Source organism: Acinonyx jubatus, chromosome B2, assembly GCF_027475565.1.
Source record: "Acinonyx jubatus isolate Ajub_Pintada_27869175 chromosome B2, VMU_Ajub_asm_v1.0, whole genome shotgun sequence".
NCBI classification, from domain to species: domain Eukaryota; kingdom Metazoa; phylum Chordata; class Mammalia; order Carnivora; family Felidae; genus Acinonyx; species Acinonyx jubatus.
Genome location: NC_069385.1, coordinates 10,666,590 through 10,681,678, shown reverse-complemented (window position 1 = coordinate 10,681,678; position 15,089 = coordinate 10,666,590). Strand labels below are relative to the sequence as shown.

At 41.7% G+C, this 15,089-nt stretch overlaps 1 protein-coding gene across 11 annotated transcripts in view; it reads left to right on the top strand.

Moving 5' to 3' along the window:
* ARID1B (AT-rich interaction domain 1B) overlaps window positions 1-15,089 on the top strand; it is a 448,658-nt gene that overhangs the window by 351,521 nt on the left and 82,048 nt on the right. For 10 of the 11 annotated variants that reach the window (XM_053222044.1, XM_053222045.1, XM_027056571.2 and 7 more), the window contains one exon: window positions 3,756-3,845. The exons of the other annotated variant lie outside the window; for it this stretch is intronic. In XM_053222044.1, the coding sequence (XP_053078019.1) occupies window positions 3,756-3,845 (90 nt within the window). The remainder of the gene's footprint in view (window positions 1-3,755; window positions 3,846-15,089) is intronic. 11 annotated transcript variants of the gene reach the window in all.

Sequence of the window (15,089 nt, the reverse complement as noted above, 5' to 3'; positions counted from 1 at the left end):
TTGCATAGTCTCAAATGGCTTCCCTGCAATACTCATAACTACAGAGGGCAAAATAATAACTTTATATTGGAGGAATTTGGTAGACATCCAACTTTACCAAGTAATCAGGGTAAACAGCACCAGAAATGAAACATCGGTGTCATGAACAGCACTTTCCAAAGGCATCAAGGTCATAAAACATAAGGAAAGAAAATTGAAGTTCTTTTATAGGCTGAAGGAGACTGAGGAGAAATCACAACTAAATGCACTGTGAGATCCTAGAATAGAAGAAAGAAAAACAATGGTGAAATTCAAATAAGATCTTTAGTTAATAGAGTGGTACCAGTTAGGTGCCTCTTGGTAATTCTATTATGGTTATTTCTTGGTTATAACCATCTATGGTTATGGATAATTCTATTATGGTTATTTAAGATGTGAATACTAGAGGAGGTGGGCTAGGGGATATATAGGAGCTCAGTGTACTCATCTTGTAACTTTTCTTTAAGTGTAAAATTCATGAAAAGTTTGTTGGGGCGCCTGGGTGGCTTGGTCGGTTAAGCGTCTGACTTCGGCTCAGGTCATGATCTCGCGGTCCGTGAGTTTGAGCCCCGCATCAGGCTCTGTGCTGACCGCTCAGAGCCTGGAGCCTGTTTCAGATTCTGTGTCTCCCTCTCTCTCTGCCCCTCCCCTGTTCATGCTCTGTCTCTCTCTGTCTCAAAAATAAATAAACGTTAAATGTTTAAAAAAGAAAAAAGAAAAGTTTGTTAATAAAAATCACAATATAGACTTCTGGGAGTTTTAAGTTAGCAACAATAGAAATTCAGGTGACTTTATTGATGCTTCATTTTTGTTTTGTTGCACCAAGATTTTGCACAATATTGTACACATGGTCACTGGAGAATAAACACATAGCTATAAAGTGGTGGGATTTATCCTAACTCAGCGTAGTTTTTTCCAGTTGTAATGTTTTCTCCACTGTGCTTGTACCATTATAGACATAGACAAGAGGAAAGCAGGGCTTTCTTTAGAAACTCCGTTTCAATGTTAAAGCCTACTCATAAAGTTTGTTCACTCTGCATGGCGATATTCTCTTAAAATAATTACCAAATTTTGTTTGAAAGGTTTTACTTATGAGAGCCATATGTGCTATAAAAATCTATAGTTTTGAGGGTGTTTACATAATTCATCTGGTTCAGAGGGCTCTGAATTGTCTTCTTCATATGAACCATGGACATTGTATTTCTCAAACATATTTTCAAGCGTACTTTCTGATTCATCATCTGCCATGACTATGCTTCTACCTGTGCATGTGAAGGATGAAGTTCTTCCCAAGTAGCTATGAAACTGTTGGTGGAAAGATAAGGGGCCAGAAGCACGTGGAGAATTTAAAGCCGTTGGCTCAAATCTGTCTTTACCACGAAAAGGCTCTTGTTTATTTCTTTAAAGAATGGATTTAATAATAAATTTTCTCATTGCCGTGAAGAGTTATCTGTCTTAGAATTGCACCAGACCGGCAGTAGCGCTGCTTGAAAGTATTTTTTGAATTCATGAGATGGGTTTCTTATAAAGCCTCTTTTATTCTTACTTGAAATATCGTACATGAGAGCAGTGCCTTGGGCGTGCATAGTGTCAGTAGCAGTGGCCTGTATTAACGTAGAATTACTGTTTGTTTTGCTGTCATGAGTCCATGAATTCGGTCTGTCCTACAGAAACAATCATTGTAATGTAAGCACTTACTGTCTTAGTGCAGCTGATTCCCCAGTGACATTTTAAAAAGTCGGGATTTGGCTGCAGCATGCTTTCAATTTCTAAATGGGCTGCACATTGGGGGCCTGAGGGTGTTTCATAGGAAACACATGACCCTGAGTGGACACAGCAACTTTTGTGTGTCTGCAGCGGAGTTGATGACCAGCGTTTACCCTTGAAATTGTTTTCATCCAGAATGTTGTCTTTTCTACTTTACGTTTAAGTATTTTCTACTTTACGTTTAAGCATCTAACTGAATAGATGCTGTACTGTGTGTGTGTAGGATTTTTATGCACTAGGTGTGGCTGTAACCTAAGAGCTTACTCCTAGGGGTTTCACAGCGCAAGGTTTCTCAACGTCCGTGAATTCGGGTCTTGGTTTTCATTTCATCTGAGAATGAGAATGGCATTTGAACCCAGGAGCACTCAGATATACATTCATAGGTTTTACATTCTTTTCTAAAAAGTGAGAAGCCTAAACTCCCGAAAACAATGTCAGGGTTTTTCTTGTAGTTCTATTTTAACGACTATATGTACGTATTATCTAAATGGAAAATCACCTTCCTGCCTCTCTGGCTGTCACAGATACAACCATTATTAGAATTAGTAATGAGTGACAGTCCTGAGAGACCCTGAGGATCATGCTCTTTCTGGTCTGCAGTCAGGCTGCCTGGCCTAACAGAGATGCCATTGGTTAGAAATACGAGAGGGCGGATGTTCAGCGTCAAACGCCAGACTCTGCGGCATGACCTTCACCGGGTGAATTGGTGGTAATCTTCGATACGTTAATTTCCTTCTCTACTCCGTTGTGATTCTCTTAGCAATACACAAAACTGTAGAAAAGTAGGTCCCGTGATGTCAAAGCAGTTAGCTTGACCTAGCATAATCATAGACTCTAGTACCTGAGGGTTATGTGGGGGAAATCTGTGTATGCCTGCATGTGTGTATTGTGTAGGTATGTATACCTGTGTATTTCAGTCTTTCTGTTCATTCTAGCAAAGGGAGAAGTGAGGAGAAAATAGCAGGGTCTTCATGCCATGAGCGCTAGCACCTGGAAGAGTGTGTTAAATGCAACTGCCTTCTTTATCCGCTAACATTTTTAGTTGAAGTGTTTCTAAACCTCTGAACCAGAAAGTGAGTTGAGATCTCAAGTACCTATGATGATTCTTAAATTTCAAAATCCTGTCTCCTTGCGCCTCACATGATTCATTGCCTCTCTTTAATTGATAAAAATAGTAAGTTTTTTTCCCTTTAATGCGTATTCTCAGATTAAGGACCATTAACTAACAAAGATTTATTAATATTTGCTATGGTAATGCAGGGATTAAGGGAGTAAAAGGCATGATTCCTGTCTCAAGGAGCTTCCATTATAGTTTGAAAAGACAAACTGAGCACCCATTAAATCAATGGAAGTCAAATAGATGTTAACTAGATGCTGTTGCTTTATTAGCAATAAAGGTCAAAACAGGTGCAGAATAATATTTTCTTCTTTAGTGCTAATGTATACTACATTCTATAGTAGTATGTTTTATGTTTTTGAATGGACGTCTCCTATGTTTATGTTAAATCTCTGATTAATTACAAAGATATTTTAAGAAATTGGTTGGTAGTTTTACTTCGAATAAATATTACCAACAAAAAATTGTTGGCCACTATGCATGCCTCACCACTTACAGACTAGTTTAAACTCAAGAGGCTGAGTTTAGTTCATGAGTCTTGGATTTCATGAAATGCATTAAGTAGGTATATGTCAGATTTTGACTACTAATGTATTTGTGAGGTTGGGAACTCATTCAGTAGGAAATTACACTTCTCAAGAGATCGTTTGGTAAATATGATTATCCATGTTTCTTCTCCGTTTTACTAGAAAAGGGCAAAATAGCACACTTTTTTGAGCCGTGTCTTTTTCTCTGCGGGGCCACACCTTTTGTGATCATTAAGATGAAATAAATGTACTTGTCTTGGTTTTGCGCAATTGCAGCATTAATATAGAGGGCTCCCCGTCCCCACTCCCCTTCCTGTGTTTTGCAGGCAGTCAGATGCCTCCTCAGCCACCTGGGAGCCAGTCAGAATCCAGTTCCCATCCTGCCTTGAGCCAGTCACCAATGCCACAGGAAAGAGGTTAGTCTTCAGTTCATGTCTTACGTATCTTTGTGTTTGGAGTATATGAGGTTTATATGAATTTGGTCACCTGTGCGTTTCCTTATGAGTGATTTTTAAAGGATGTTATGTTTCCTCCTCTGATGAACGAAATAACATACATGTAACAACAAAGAAGGATGCTTTCTTGCAGATTAGGCGAAGTTTTACCCAGCACAGTTCAAGACCCAAAGGCTATATATGTCCACACAGCATCGTGAAGCATAGTTTATACGTGACTCTCGCCTGACAGTTGATCTAGCTGTGTAAAGGGGACTGTTACTGATGCAATTTGGATATCGGTCCTGATGAAGTACAATGTTAGAGTGTGTGTCCATTTAGCTGTTTTGATCAGTATTTGTCCCCTGATACTTCAACAGTAAAAATGTATACACCTGGTGAGACTTTATAGTATAAAATTGTAGGATCTTAGTACTAGAGCCAACCTGAGAGACTGTAGAGTCCGGTCACCTCAATTTACAAACAAAGAAACTGAGGACCCGAGAGGTTCCGTAGGAATTCCTCATTCTCAGAGGCTCATTAGTGCCGGAACCAGAAAAAAGACCACGGGCTTTTCCCAAAGCCCTGAACTTTTCAGGTTGTCCCCCATCCGCGAACTCTTTGACCTTTCGCTCACTTATGCATGCTGACCCCATCTACTATTGACTGGGTTGAGGCCTTTGGTCTTCGTGTGTGTATCTTCGTCTGCTTTCCCTCCTTCTGTAGTAAAGCTACTTTTGGTGGTGGTGATCTTAATCCAGATTAGTGTAGACCAGAGTCTACAAGCCCATAGCACCATCTGGCGCCCTGCCAGGTCCCTTCCACTGCCTGTGAGTCCAGGCTTGCCCATCTAGCCCGTGGAGCCGCCACTTTCGTTCTCTCTCCTCCTCCCTCACGCTCACCCGGAAGACAGAAGTTGCGAGCTTGGTAGCGGCTATTTGAAGGTTCCTGACCCCACATGTTTATAATTATTTCTATATGAGCTGTACAGATGATGATTTGCTTCTAATTGGAATTGTAAGGTTTTAGTTACTTTACATGTTTAATAACTTAGCACCCCATTATTTAGAAAGTAATGCCCATGAAAAGATGGATTAGCCTTAGCTACACATCATTTGTGTTGAAATGAATATTTAGTAGGAATAAAGTGAAATTTTTATTTTTTAATGTCTCGACATAGTTGACTTTATTACAATTTAATGTATAACTAATACTTTAATTCCCTTATGAAGACACTACAGTCTACCTTAATAATGGAATAGTTAATGGTTTTCAAACTTTAGGGTGTATGAAAATTACCTGGGGAACTGCTTAAAACAGATAACCCGGCCACACCCCCAGATTGCTGATTTCATAGGCTTGAGGGGGGCCACCTCAGATCTGCCTTTTGGACAAATGCCCAGCTGTTGCCAGCGTTGCCGATCTGAAGACCGTACTTTGAGAACCACTGCCTTGTAATGATACTATGATATGTTTTAACAGTGAAGTGGTGTGTGCATTTGTTTCTCTAAACTTTCCACTGTAACTTCCTACAAACCAGTCCTATACCTCACATCCTTTTTCTGCATTAACGCCTCGTGTCTCTGGTCATCTGGAAGACCGTTCAAAGTTCGTGGACAGCATACTAGCACCATGCAAGGGGGAATTCTCTCCAAACTCCTTTACTTGGCCTTGGGTTACATCTGTGTTGCATTGCCGAGTCAGGGAAATGGAGGGGAAAAAAAGGATGAAAGAAATTACCCTGCACTGAAAACCTGCTCAGGCCAGACCCAGAGCCCAGATGAAGGTATTTGTTATTTCATTTAATCCTCACATAACCCTGTAACATCATTCCCACTGGGAGAATTCTGCTGCTTCAGCAAGCATTAGAGGGTAATTTGGAAGCCCTACAATCCCAACCTTTATTGCTAAGAACTAAAAGAGAAACCCTCCTAGATCCTCCACCAATATGTTCCCCACCCTCTTCCAACTGATATGTGTTTAAGACATTTGAAAATGTAGAGAAGCAAATGTGAACAACGATAGAATGAGGAAATGCAGCTAAATTAAACTTTTCACTTAAATACGTTGGCAAGCAAAATCTAGAGTTTTCTTCTGGTGTCACTATATAAAAACCACTATTTTAGGTATGTTTGTTATTTTTTCCTTCCTGATTATCTTCATTATATGCAGTGTGGTTTTGGTAACTGATAATGGATACATACAATCTGGGTTGTTATAATGACCATTTCCTTCAAATAGCAAATATAAATTTTATAGTTTGTATATTGTTATGAACACGTTCCCCAAACTTTCTCTGAAAGATGTTATGTGTGTCCCTGGTGTGCCTTCTGTTGGTTGGACAGCCCCCTAACCAGGAAACCCTTATATTTCCAAATGACTGATAAATGATCTTTTGCCATGCATGAGTTCAGTTTCCTCCAAAACTGGATAGCAAGGATTGGTTTTTTAAGCCTCTGTTATTTGTTAAAATCTAGGAAGAAATGTTAGCTTTTAATGACATTTGGTCAGGTGTTTTAATGGCAAATGACAGTCATTGTAATGCTTTGATATAATAATATTTTCCTTGTCTGTTTTATCATCTTTGGGGACGTGTACCAACAGTATATGCAGTGCAAAGTAGATCTGAGAAAACACTTGCTAGAAAATTACCCAGTGTTGATTCCCATGTACTGAAAAGTAATTTAACTTCATTTATACTTTTACAATTGATATATCCTCCCCTACCCCCATTCAGGGAAGTGATGAAAGAAGCAGAGAGGAGAAAAGTATTTTGGTGAGTTAGCGTCCTATTAAAAAAATGTGTCCTCTCTAAGAACCCGTGGACCTTGATAGAGACAAGAACATAGTGTCTATACTGCTGAGTACTAAAATAGCCAAGTTGAGCAATTCCTATTACACTTTTACTTTGTTTTAATAAGTTAAGATAAGAGAGTAAGATTCCAGTTACACACACCTTCTTTAATTTACCCACAGGAGATAGATTTTCTTTCATGCAAAGAATCTAGAAACATACTTGCCTGGAGACAATTGCACAAAGCAGGAACTGCAGCCTGCTTCTATTTGGAGGTGTGGTTTTCTGGGTATTCCCCAGAGTCCTCATCATGAAGGACAGCAGTACTGATATTCTACCCTGGAGCCTGCCTCCCTCCAGGCTTGGGAAGCTGAACCCTTGCCCGGCCCTCATTCCTTCCTCCTCGGTCCTTCGATTCCTGTTCAGGAAGAACATTTATCAATATATATATACTCTTGTTGAGGAAAATTTTGCTGACAACCTGAGGCTGTCCTGGGATCTGAATAACACTGGCATCTGCAATTCGATGTCCTCTTCCCAAAGTTGGGTTCAGAGTCGGTATGCTGCCCGGAGGCCCAGCACGGTGGTCCCATGGCCCTATAGTGCCCTACCCCCACCTCCAGTTCCGTGCCGTCTGACCTGGGGCTGCTGGTGTTAAGTTTGTCTAAGGACAACAGTCACAAATCCATTTCCCCACATTATATGTAGGCAAACATGCCTGGGTTTCCACAGTTTTATATTTTCTATCTGTAAAAGGTGTATAGAAAACACCAAGAAAACACGGACATGGCCATTGTCAGATACAAAAAGAAGGGAGACGTTTTACATATTTATTGGCCTCTTTACTCTCCTGCGGTACTGTCTCCTGCACATTCTTAGCTGCTCTCTTCTACAGCACTTGGCTCAGCACTCTCCTGTTTGCACTCTGTGTGGTGCTAGAACTTCCCACTAACCGAATAAAGAAAATTAGTTCCAATTCTTTGGTCTTAACTTCTTCATTGTTGACAGAAGTTTAAAAGAAGAAAGGTCAAAACTTCAGTTCAGTGTTCCGTAACATGTTTGCCGCTGGTTTTTATCTTAAATCAAATCTCTCTGTAGTTCTCCTTTAACAACATACAGAATTGCTATTAAAGCACTTCACCCCCCCCCAAAAAAAAAATCAAGCAGTATAAATTATAGTACCTAAGGCATTGGAGGAAGAGTTCAGATAACACTAAAATACTAAAATAAGTGTTACAAGAAAATTGTAGCTGACAAGTTTAGATTAGTTTCATCCTCATTGTATAATCTTTAACTTGTAGATCTTAAAATTTGAAAAGAGCAACAGGAAATCTTCATGTGTTGCCCTGTTTTCCAAGAGGGCTTGGAGGGAATATCTACTCAGTCATCTGAGTAGATAAATAAGTATAATTATTATTAACATTAGAATGATTGCATTTTTAACCCCCGTAAAATGTTAAGCTTAATGAAACTAGCAAATGCCCTTCTAGTTATTGGATTAGCAATTAGGTGAAAACGTTTCAAGAAGCCTTATTTATTTAGACAGATGTAGAGAGGTCAGAATTAATTTTTTGAAAACCTTTTAATTGAATTCCCTTTTAATTTTCACAGTGGTGTCTAATTAAATATTCATGTTAATGCTGGTGGTTTTCTGAAGGTCTGCACCAGATCCGGGTTCTCCGAATCAACGTACATTATTTAACCCTTTTCATCTGGCGCGCCAGCAGGGACTTCCTCAGTGTAATCCCATAGTATTTGAATAATTAGAAGGTAGTAATGAGGATTTAATTAGTCCTTGCGATGTGCTGAAAGCAGAACCACTACATACTTTCCCTTTTGGACGCGAATTACAAGCAGAGTTGATGCTTCGGCAGGACTGTGATGTGCTAGCAAATGTATTCTGTCACTGGAGGCGGTTCTTTGGCACCGTCCTGTGACCGTCAGATCTGCATGGAAGGTATCCTGGGTGAAATCTTCCAGAATTATTGAATAGCAGCGCCCCCTCACCCCGCCTTCTTTCTTGTCCACCCACACGACAACCTTTTCTCTCTCTCTCTCTCTCTCTCTCCCCCCACTGATTAAGCAGAGTTGTCGTCCGAATGTACCAGCTGACTGTACGTGATGGAGAATTGGCTCTTACTCTTACCAGCAACAGCAGATGAGAGCAGCTAGGCCAGATGCGGGTTCACCCCACAGTTGCAGGACGAGGAGAAAATAGCAAAACTTTGCCGTTTTGGCCCCGCTTTTGGAATCACAAGATTCACAAAATTCCCCGCCTTTGGAGTCTGATATTCACAGTGATATTTGCCATTAGGTCCATTCCTATAAATAGAAGCATAAATATAAACAGTGCCATTATCTAGAGAAAGCGTGTAGCAAACAGGCGAGATTGGACATTTAGACGTTCTTGTGCGCCTACCCTGAAAAGGTGAATCAGAATTTGTATACTTCCGAAGTATGAAGTTTCAAACTTAACCTATTTTCTCTAGATTGAATAGAATATGTCTTCATTAGTCTCATATTTTTTCTTCTGTTATTAATCCCAAATGTTAATTGCCTTGTATAATTTTATTCTCACTCTTTCGTGATGTATTTTAGCTTCTTTTTAAAGTCCTAATAGAATCCCTCATCGAATTTCTAGGCACATTCTATTTGCTTAGGGCAAATCTTTCTTTTACTTTTAAATGCCAAGGGCAAAAAAAGAGATCTCTTAAAATAAATCGAGTGTCTTACTATAAATTAAACTGAGCTCTTGAGGGGCCAGGACTGAATCTTGTTCACACTCTGATTCCCTATGTCTGTGGCAGAGCTTCATGTATAATAGATGTTTAACAAAGATCGAGCCGGACAGCAGAAAATAATTCAGCCGTCACACCAATTCCGAAGTTTCAAATTGTTTCAGAGCACAGAACAACCAAAGAACAAAATATAACATGTTCTTAAATTAAGAAAGCTTACCATATTAATAAGCCTTCTCTCAATTTTACCATTAAAGGTCATCTGCTACGGCATAGGCTATTTCTCGGTCTTGAAACATAGTGGGCATTTAGATCTTGCACCAGATTAAAGCTACCGCTTCTGCTCCCCCATCCTTCCTGGACGTATTTCTATGACAGTCCAGACAGGACTTCAGGCCAAGCTGAAATCCTCACACCTGGAGTCTGGTGTGAAATGAGTTGCCCAGAAGCCACCCCCACCCTACCCCAACCAGTCTCTTTATACCTTAGGAGTATTTAGATGGAAATAAGTAAAAATTTTGAGAAGTTTTTAATGCTACTAGCTGATTTCATGGTGATATTTATATGGCAGGTAGTTTTCAAATTTTTTAATGGTTTTGAATATCTTAATTGATCCACCTTCTTAACTGTCAGGAACAGATTAACAAGTTAGCTCAAAAATGGAGACCACCAAGATACCTGTTAAGGAGTTGGAAATAGGATTGGAGATTTTTTTTTTTCTGGTTTTGTGACTACAGAAACTATTTTGTTCCTCTTTCTATTGGATTCTCAGTTCTAAATATGACAGTAAATCTGCACATTCTGAAATGTTTCATAGGGTGGTGTTGGTAGTCAGAAAATGTTCTCTTACTCTACCTTTCCAATTACCCTTGTATATAAAGGTGTTCTTACCATTTGTGAGCACGCTAAACATAAAATGATGCTGGCTTTCAACATGAGGTTATTAGCAAAAAGAGAAGAAAGTAGATCACTTTCCAGATGTATTGCTGTGTAAGTATAGCAGCTCAACGTATTAAAGCATTAGTGATAACCTGCCCCCACCACCAGATGCAGTGAATTCAGACTCCGCTCTTAATTGAGGACCCTTTTTTTATAATCCGTGACAGACGAAAATAAAGTCAAATGGGAAGTCAGATACAAGAGAGAATATCTAGGAAGCTGTTTATAATTTCCTCAGCCTCAGAGCTCTGCCTCTGGGCTGAATTGTGGTCCAAACCAAAGCTTAGTCTAGTGCAGGAAATAACAACATAGGACTTGTATTAGGGTTATTGTTACATTGCTATTAAGTCCGCTCTCCAGAGGTTTGTTCACCAAAAAACTGAGAAAACAAATATCACATATAATAAAAGTCTATTATTATTGACTGAGGAATCAGTCTAAATTTTAGAATATTTTTAAAGATGCATAGTTTTGTCACTTTTGGTTTATGCAGTAATTTTTTTTGAATTGCCAAGTGAAGCTTGCTTTTAATAGTCAACCCTCATTTGTAATTGGCTCATTATTCTTCACGGGAAGTATCTGAGAATACCTGGATCTTAGGTAAATTCAACATTGTGTATTGCATGCACTTATTTATAGTAACGTGATTTGTCCTGTGCCTTAGGGGTCCGTACCTCGGGGAAAGACCCCTGTCTGCCTAGTTTCCCAAACCAGAAAGCTGGAAGGCATCCTTGATGGCTTTTTCTCTCCCATCTGGCCTGTGCTAGTCATCATGTTTCGTGAACTCTACCCCTGCGGTGTTAGCCACGCATCCCCTTTTCTTGGTATCCACTGTCGTTAATGGGGTCCTGGCTACCCAGGAACTTTTAACTTCACCTTCACCAGCCTCGCAGATGTCTTTCCTGTCTCAGCTGTGTTCCCAGTCCCCTTTCCGTGCTGAATCCAGAATGGTCTTTCCAGGGGTCTGGTTAGATTAATCCTGCCCTTCATAAGAGCCCGAGATTCCCGCTTTGCCTCGGAGGGAGGCTGTGCTGAGGTGCGTGGTTACGGGGCCACTTACCCCGCACCAGCCTCCCTTTCTGGCCTTACCCCTCATCACCCCGCTGCCTCTCATCCCCAGCCAGCTGAACCTCATTCAGGATCTTGATATAATCTCTTCTCATTGTCAACTTTTGCCACTCACATCTGAACCCCAACCCCACCTAACATGGGGCCCCCTTGTCCGTCTTTACTGACCTATCAGGTCCTCCATAGCCTGGCAGCTGGTAGGTCTTTGAGGCCAGATTTGCTACGTGAACAAATGAATGAAGCATCACCTGTCACAGCGGCGTCCCCACAGCCAGGCACCCTCCTAGTGCAGCCTGGCCGTGCTCGGGACCCACTGCCAGGTCATCAGTGGAATCTCCCCAGCCAGAGCTCTGTGCCTGTGCAGACCACGTGGCCTTGTTCAGTCTCCTCACTCCAGTGCTTACGTAGTATGTGCTTTTCCTCAGTTGAATCTTCAGGGAGTTTGGAACCGAAAAACCTGAGTTTGGGTGCAGGGTTTACCACTAACTACTTTTGTGACCTGCGACAATTAATTAAATCTCTGCTTCCTCCTATGTGAAGCGAGGATCAGAGTGTCCTGTGGGTTTGTCGCGTGGATCAGACGCAGCCTTGTACCTGAAGGTTATAAATTGCGAAGCCTTGTGCAAATACTAATAATAAGCATAAGCATCAGGCACAAATGACTCAGGGGAGACCTGGCCTGAAGTTGAAAGCCTTAAAAAGTGGCTCCTCTGCTCCTTCCAGCGCATAGTAACACACATAAAATTGTCTCTGCTCTCAGCACCGAAGCGGACTTTTGCAGCTAACACCGGGAAGATTTGTGTAAGGAAAGGCCAGATATTTTGCCCCCACCTACCATCGGGGTAATCAGTCTGATGCTTCCCCGGACTCTCATTTGCCCGGTGATAGATGATGTCAGTAGGCGAGAGGGTTCTGTGGGGGCGGGGGCGGACGGGGAGAACTTAGATGCTCGCGTCTGTGCCTCTGAATATAGGGCGCCGCGGTGCAGGGAAGGCAGAGGGACCGGCCCTGCTGGTTAACCTGAGAACGCAGCGGGGACAGCACCGGGGGGCCTGGGTTCCCGCCTCGAACGGGTCATTAGTTTCTGTCTTCCTCAGAGCAGTTCACGTCGTGCCCAGGAGCGGGCAGGCGAATGAACACTGGAGATGTTAAAATGTAACAAGAATATTCTTTAAAATCTATTTTTCTCTCCAAATGGGACTCCGACACCTATTTGCGATGAGACATCGCCCTGTCTGCCTTTATAGGCGGGAGACTCTCCGCTGAGGTGGTGCAGCGTGTGACCGTTATTTCACACATGTGGGGAAACATCTTTTATCGAACTGGCTTGAAGAAACGAGGCACAGATGCCAACATGAAAACAAATTGTCTGTGTGCCAGAGGAAAAACGTGCCTCGCTTTTTGGTGGCTCATGGAACCTCAGTGTCCCGCTGCTGTCCTGACGGTGCTAGAGCTTTCTGCCAGCGAAAGAGGCACCTCTGAGGAAGAAGTCGCGTTGTCGTGTAATTGGTTCCGTGCTCCCTTGCTGTCCCGCAGCAGCCTGGACACGCTCGCTCTGCCTTCGCCGTTTTCCTCTTTCGTGGCTCGGATGAGCCGTGGTTTGAGCTTTGTGTCTGACTCAGTTTCCCGGCAGGATTTAAAGTCTCTGACGCTCAGTGTTGCAGAATTTGTCGGGCTGCGTGAAGAGGAAAAGTGCCTCCCAATTTAATATCCTGAAATTTCCCATTTTTGCTTGACTATTTCTTTGGCTTTGTTTCTGAATCAGTTTTGTACACTGTTCAGCTTAGGCGTGCGTTTTCATCAGAAGGTACTTTAGCTCATCAGTGACTGTTTCAGAGTGGTGACGACCCACCGTGGCCTGTTTGGATTCATGGAGCTCTCTGCTCCAGTTCCCTCTGTATCTTCCCTACACGTGCCTTGTGGCCAGTTTATTTTTTAAATGAAATAGAATTCCGTCCTACTTTTGAGAACTTTTGAAGTCCTTCTAAAGATAAGCTTTATCTCCGTCTTGCCCAACCAAGAGTTTTTCCTTACTCCTACCACATGAACAGTATTCTGTGTTCATCTCATGTCCAATATGGAAAATGTGACTTGTTTAGAATGGTGGTGTGGATCAGTTTCTTTTCATTTTTTTGATACACAGAGGTTTAGATAGTAACGCTGGATCTTTCCTGTAAGACAATTTCCTTTTTACAGATTAGACAATTCTATAACATGCTGTCTGTAAAACCAAGAAAAATATCCACTTAATAAACCACAGATAGTACAATGCTGAAGAAAAAATTCGAAAGGTCCTGAAAACTCCCTTAACCTAATAATAATACAAAGAAACATTTTAGAAATGCTAATTCTCTATTAGACCCATTTTCTAAGGTAGCATTGAGGGGATTTTTTTTTTTTTTTTTTAATGGAGAAGGGAAAAACAACTCTCTGGCTTCGTCTCTAATATTGGTCTCTATAATATAGAGACCAGCAGCATTTTTCCCTAGACTTAACATTACTTACGTTGCCATGTAACAAGAATAGATTGTCTTGGAATTTTCCATTGATACTAATATAAATATAGAAGAATGGCCCTAAAGAAAACAATCCTTAACATGCAGACTAAGTGAGTCCAGGTAAGATTCTGACAACCCTACCTCCATTCCCATCTGTAGCTATTGGATACATAGAATATGACATTCAAAAAATTACCAAATTGTAATTAGATACCTAAATTAATGCAAATGTGCCTTTGGAATAAACGCTCCATCTTACTAGGTGGTGGGAACGAGCCTGGCTAAGATCAGGCTTTTCTCACACGAGCTTCAGGGCTCTTTGATAGGCTCCCACCAGAAGAGCAAGTCGTACTCCCCCTGGCCAGAAGTCTTGGGTGCTCTTCCTTGTAAGTAGCAAGAGAATTGTCATCTTCTTTAACCACCCGCGCGCCCCCCCCCCCCAACACACACAAAAACCTAATGGTTTGCACAGATGTTTATCAAGTTAGTCATTGGTCATAGGTGCTTATAATCCAGTGGTAAACAAGGCAAGATCCTGGCCCTTTACGTTGAGAATCAATTCAGGCACTTGACAGGAATCTTGATATTTCAGTCCATTTCTCTGTATCTTTTCACCCATCTCTCCGTCTCCCTCCCTTCCTCCCTCCCTCTCTTTCTCTCTCTCTCTCTCTCTCTCTCTCTCTCTCTGTCTCTCTCTCTCTGTCTCTCTCGTTTAAAAGGCACACTCCAGGGAATCTGCCAGATCAGGAAGGATGTACGCTGAGTCTAATGGCACTCAGAGCTAATCAGTACTGTAGCTCTCTGTTGAGTGGCCTGAAACTGACAAGCGTAGCTTTTCTGAGCCAAATAACATGGCTGGCCAATTATTTCTGGAACTAGCTCTCTGGAAAAGGGCAATGCTTTCTGGATAGTCAACTGGGTGAGGAAAGCAACCCATCAGCTCTAACTGGCTTTGTTGGAGAAGGCATAGAGCAAGCAGGCCCAGCACAACAACACAGAGCTGTATGCTGCCTGGGGAGGGGCGTCAGGCTGTTTGCCGGGAGGCTCACAGGGTATGGCACTTGTCACCTCGGTGAATTAACCACTGTCCAGGGACTTGCAGCACTCTTTGGCTCCACTGTGATGAATGGTTTTTAGGGGAGCCTGGCAAAGGGAAGCTAGTTTGGAAACCTGGAGGCATTCAGACAGG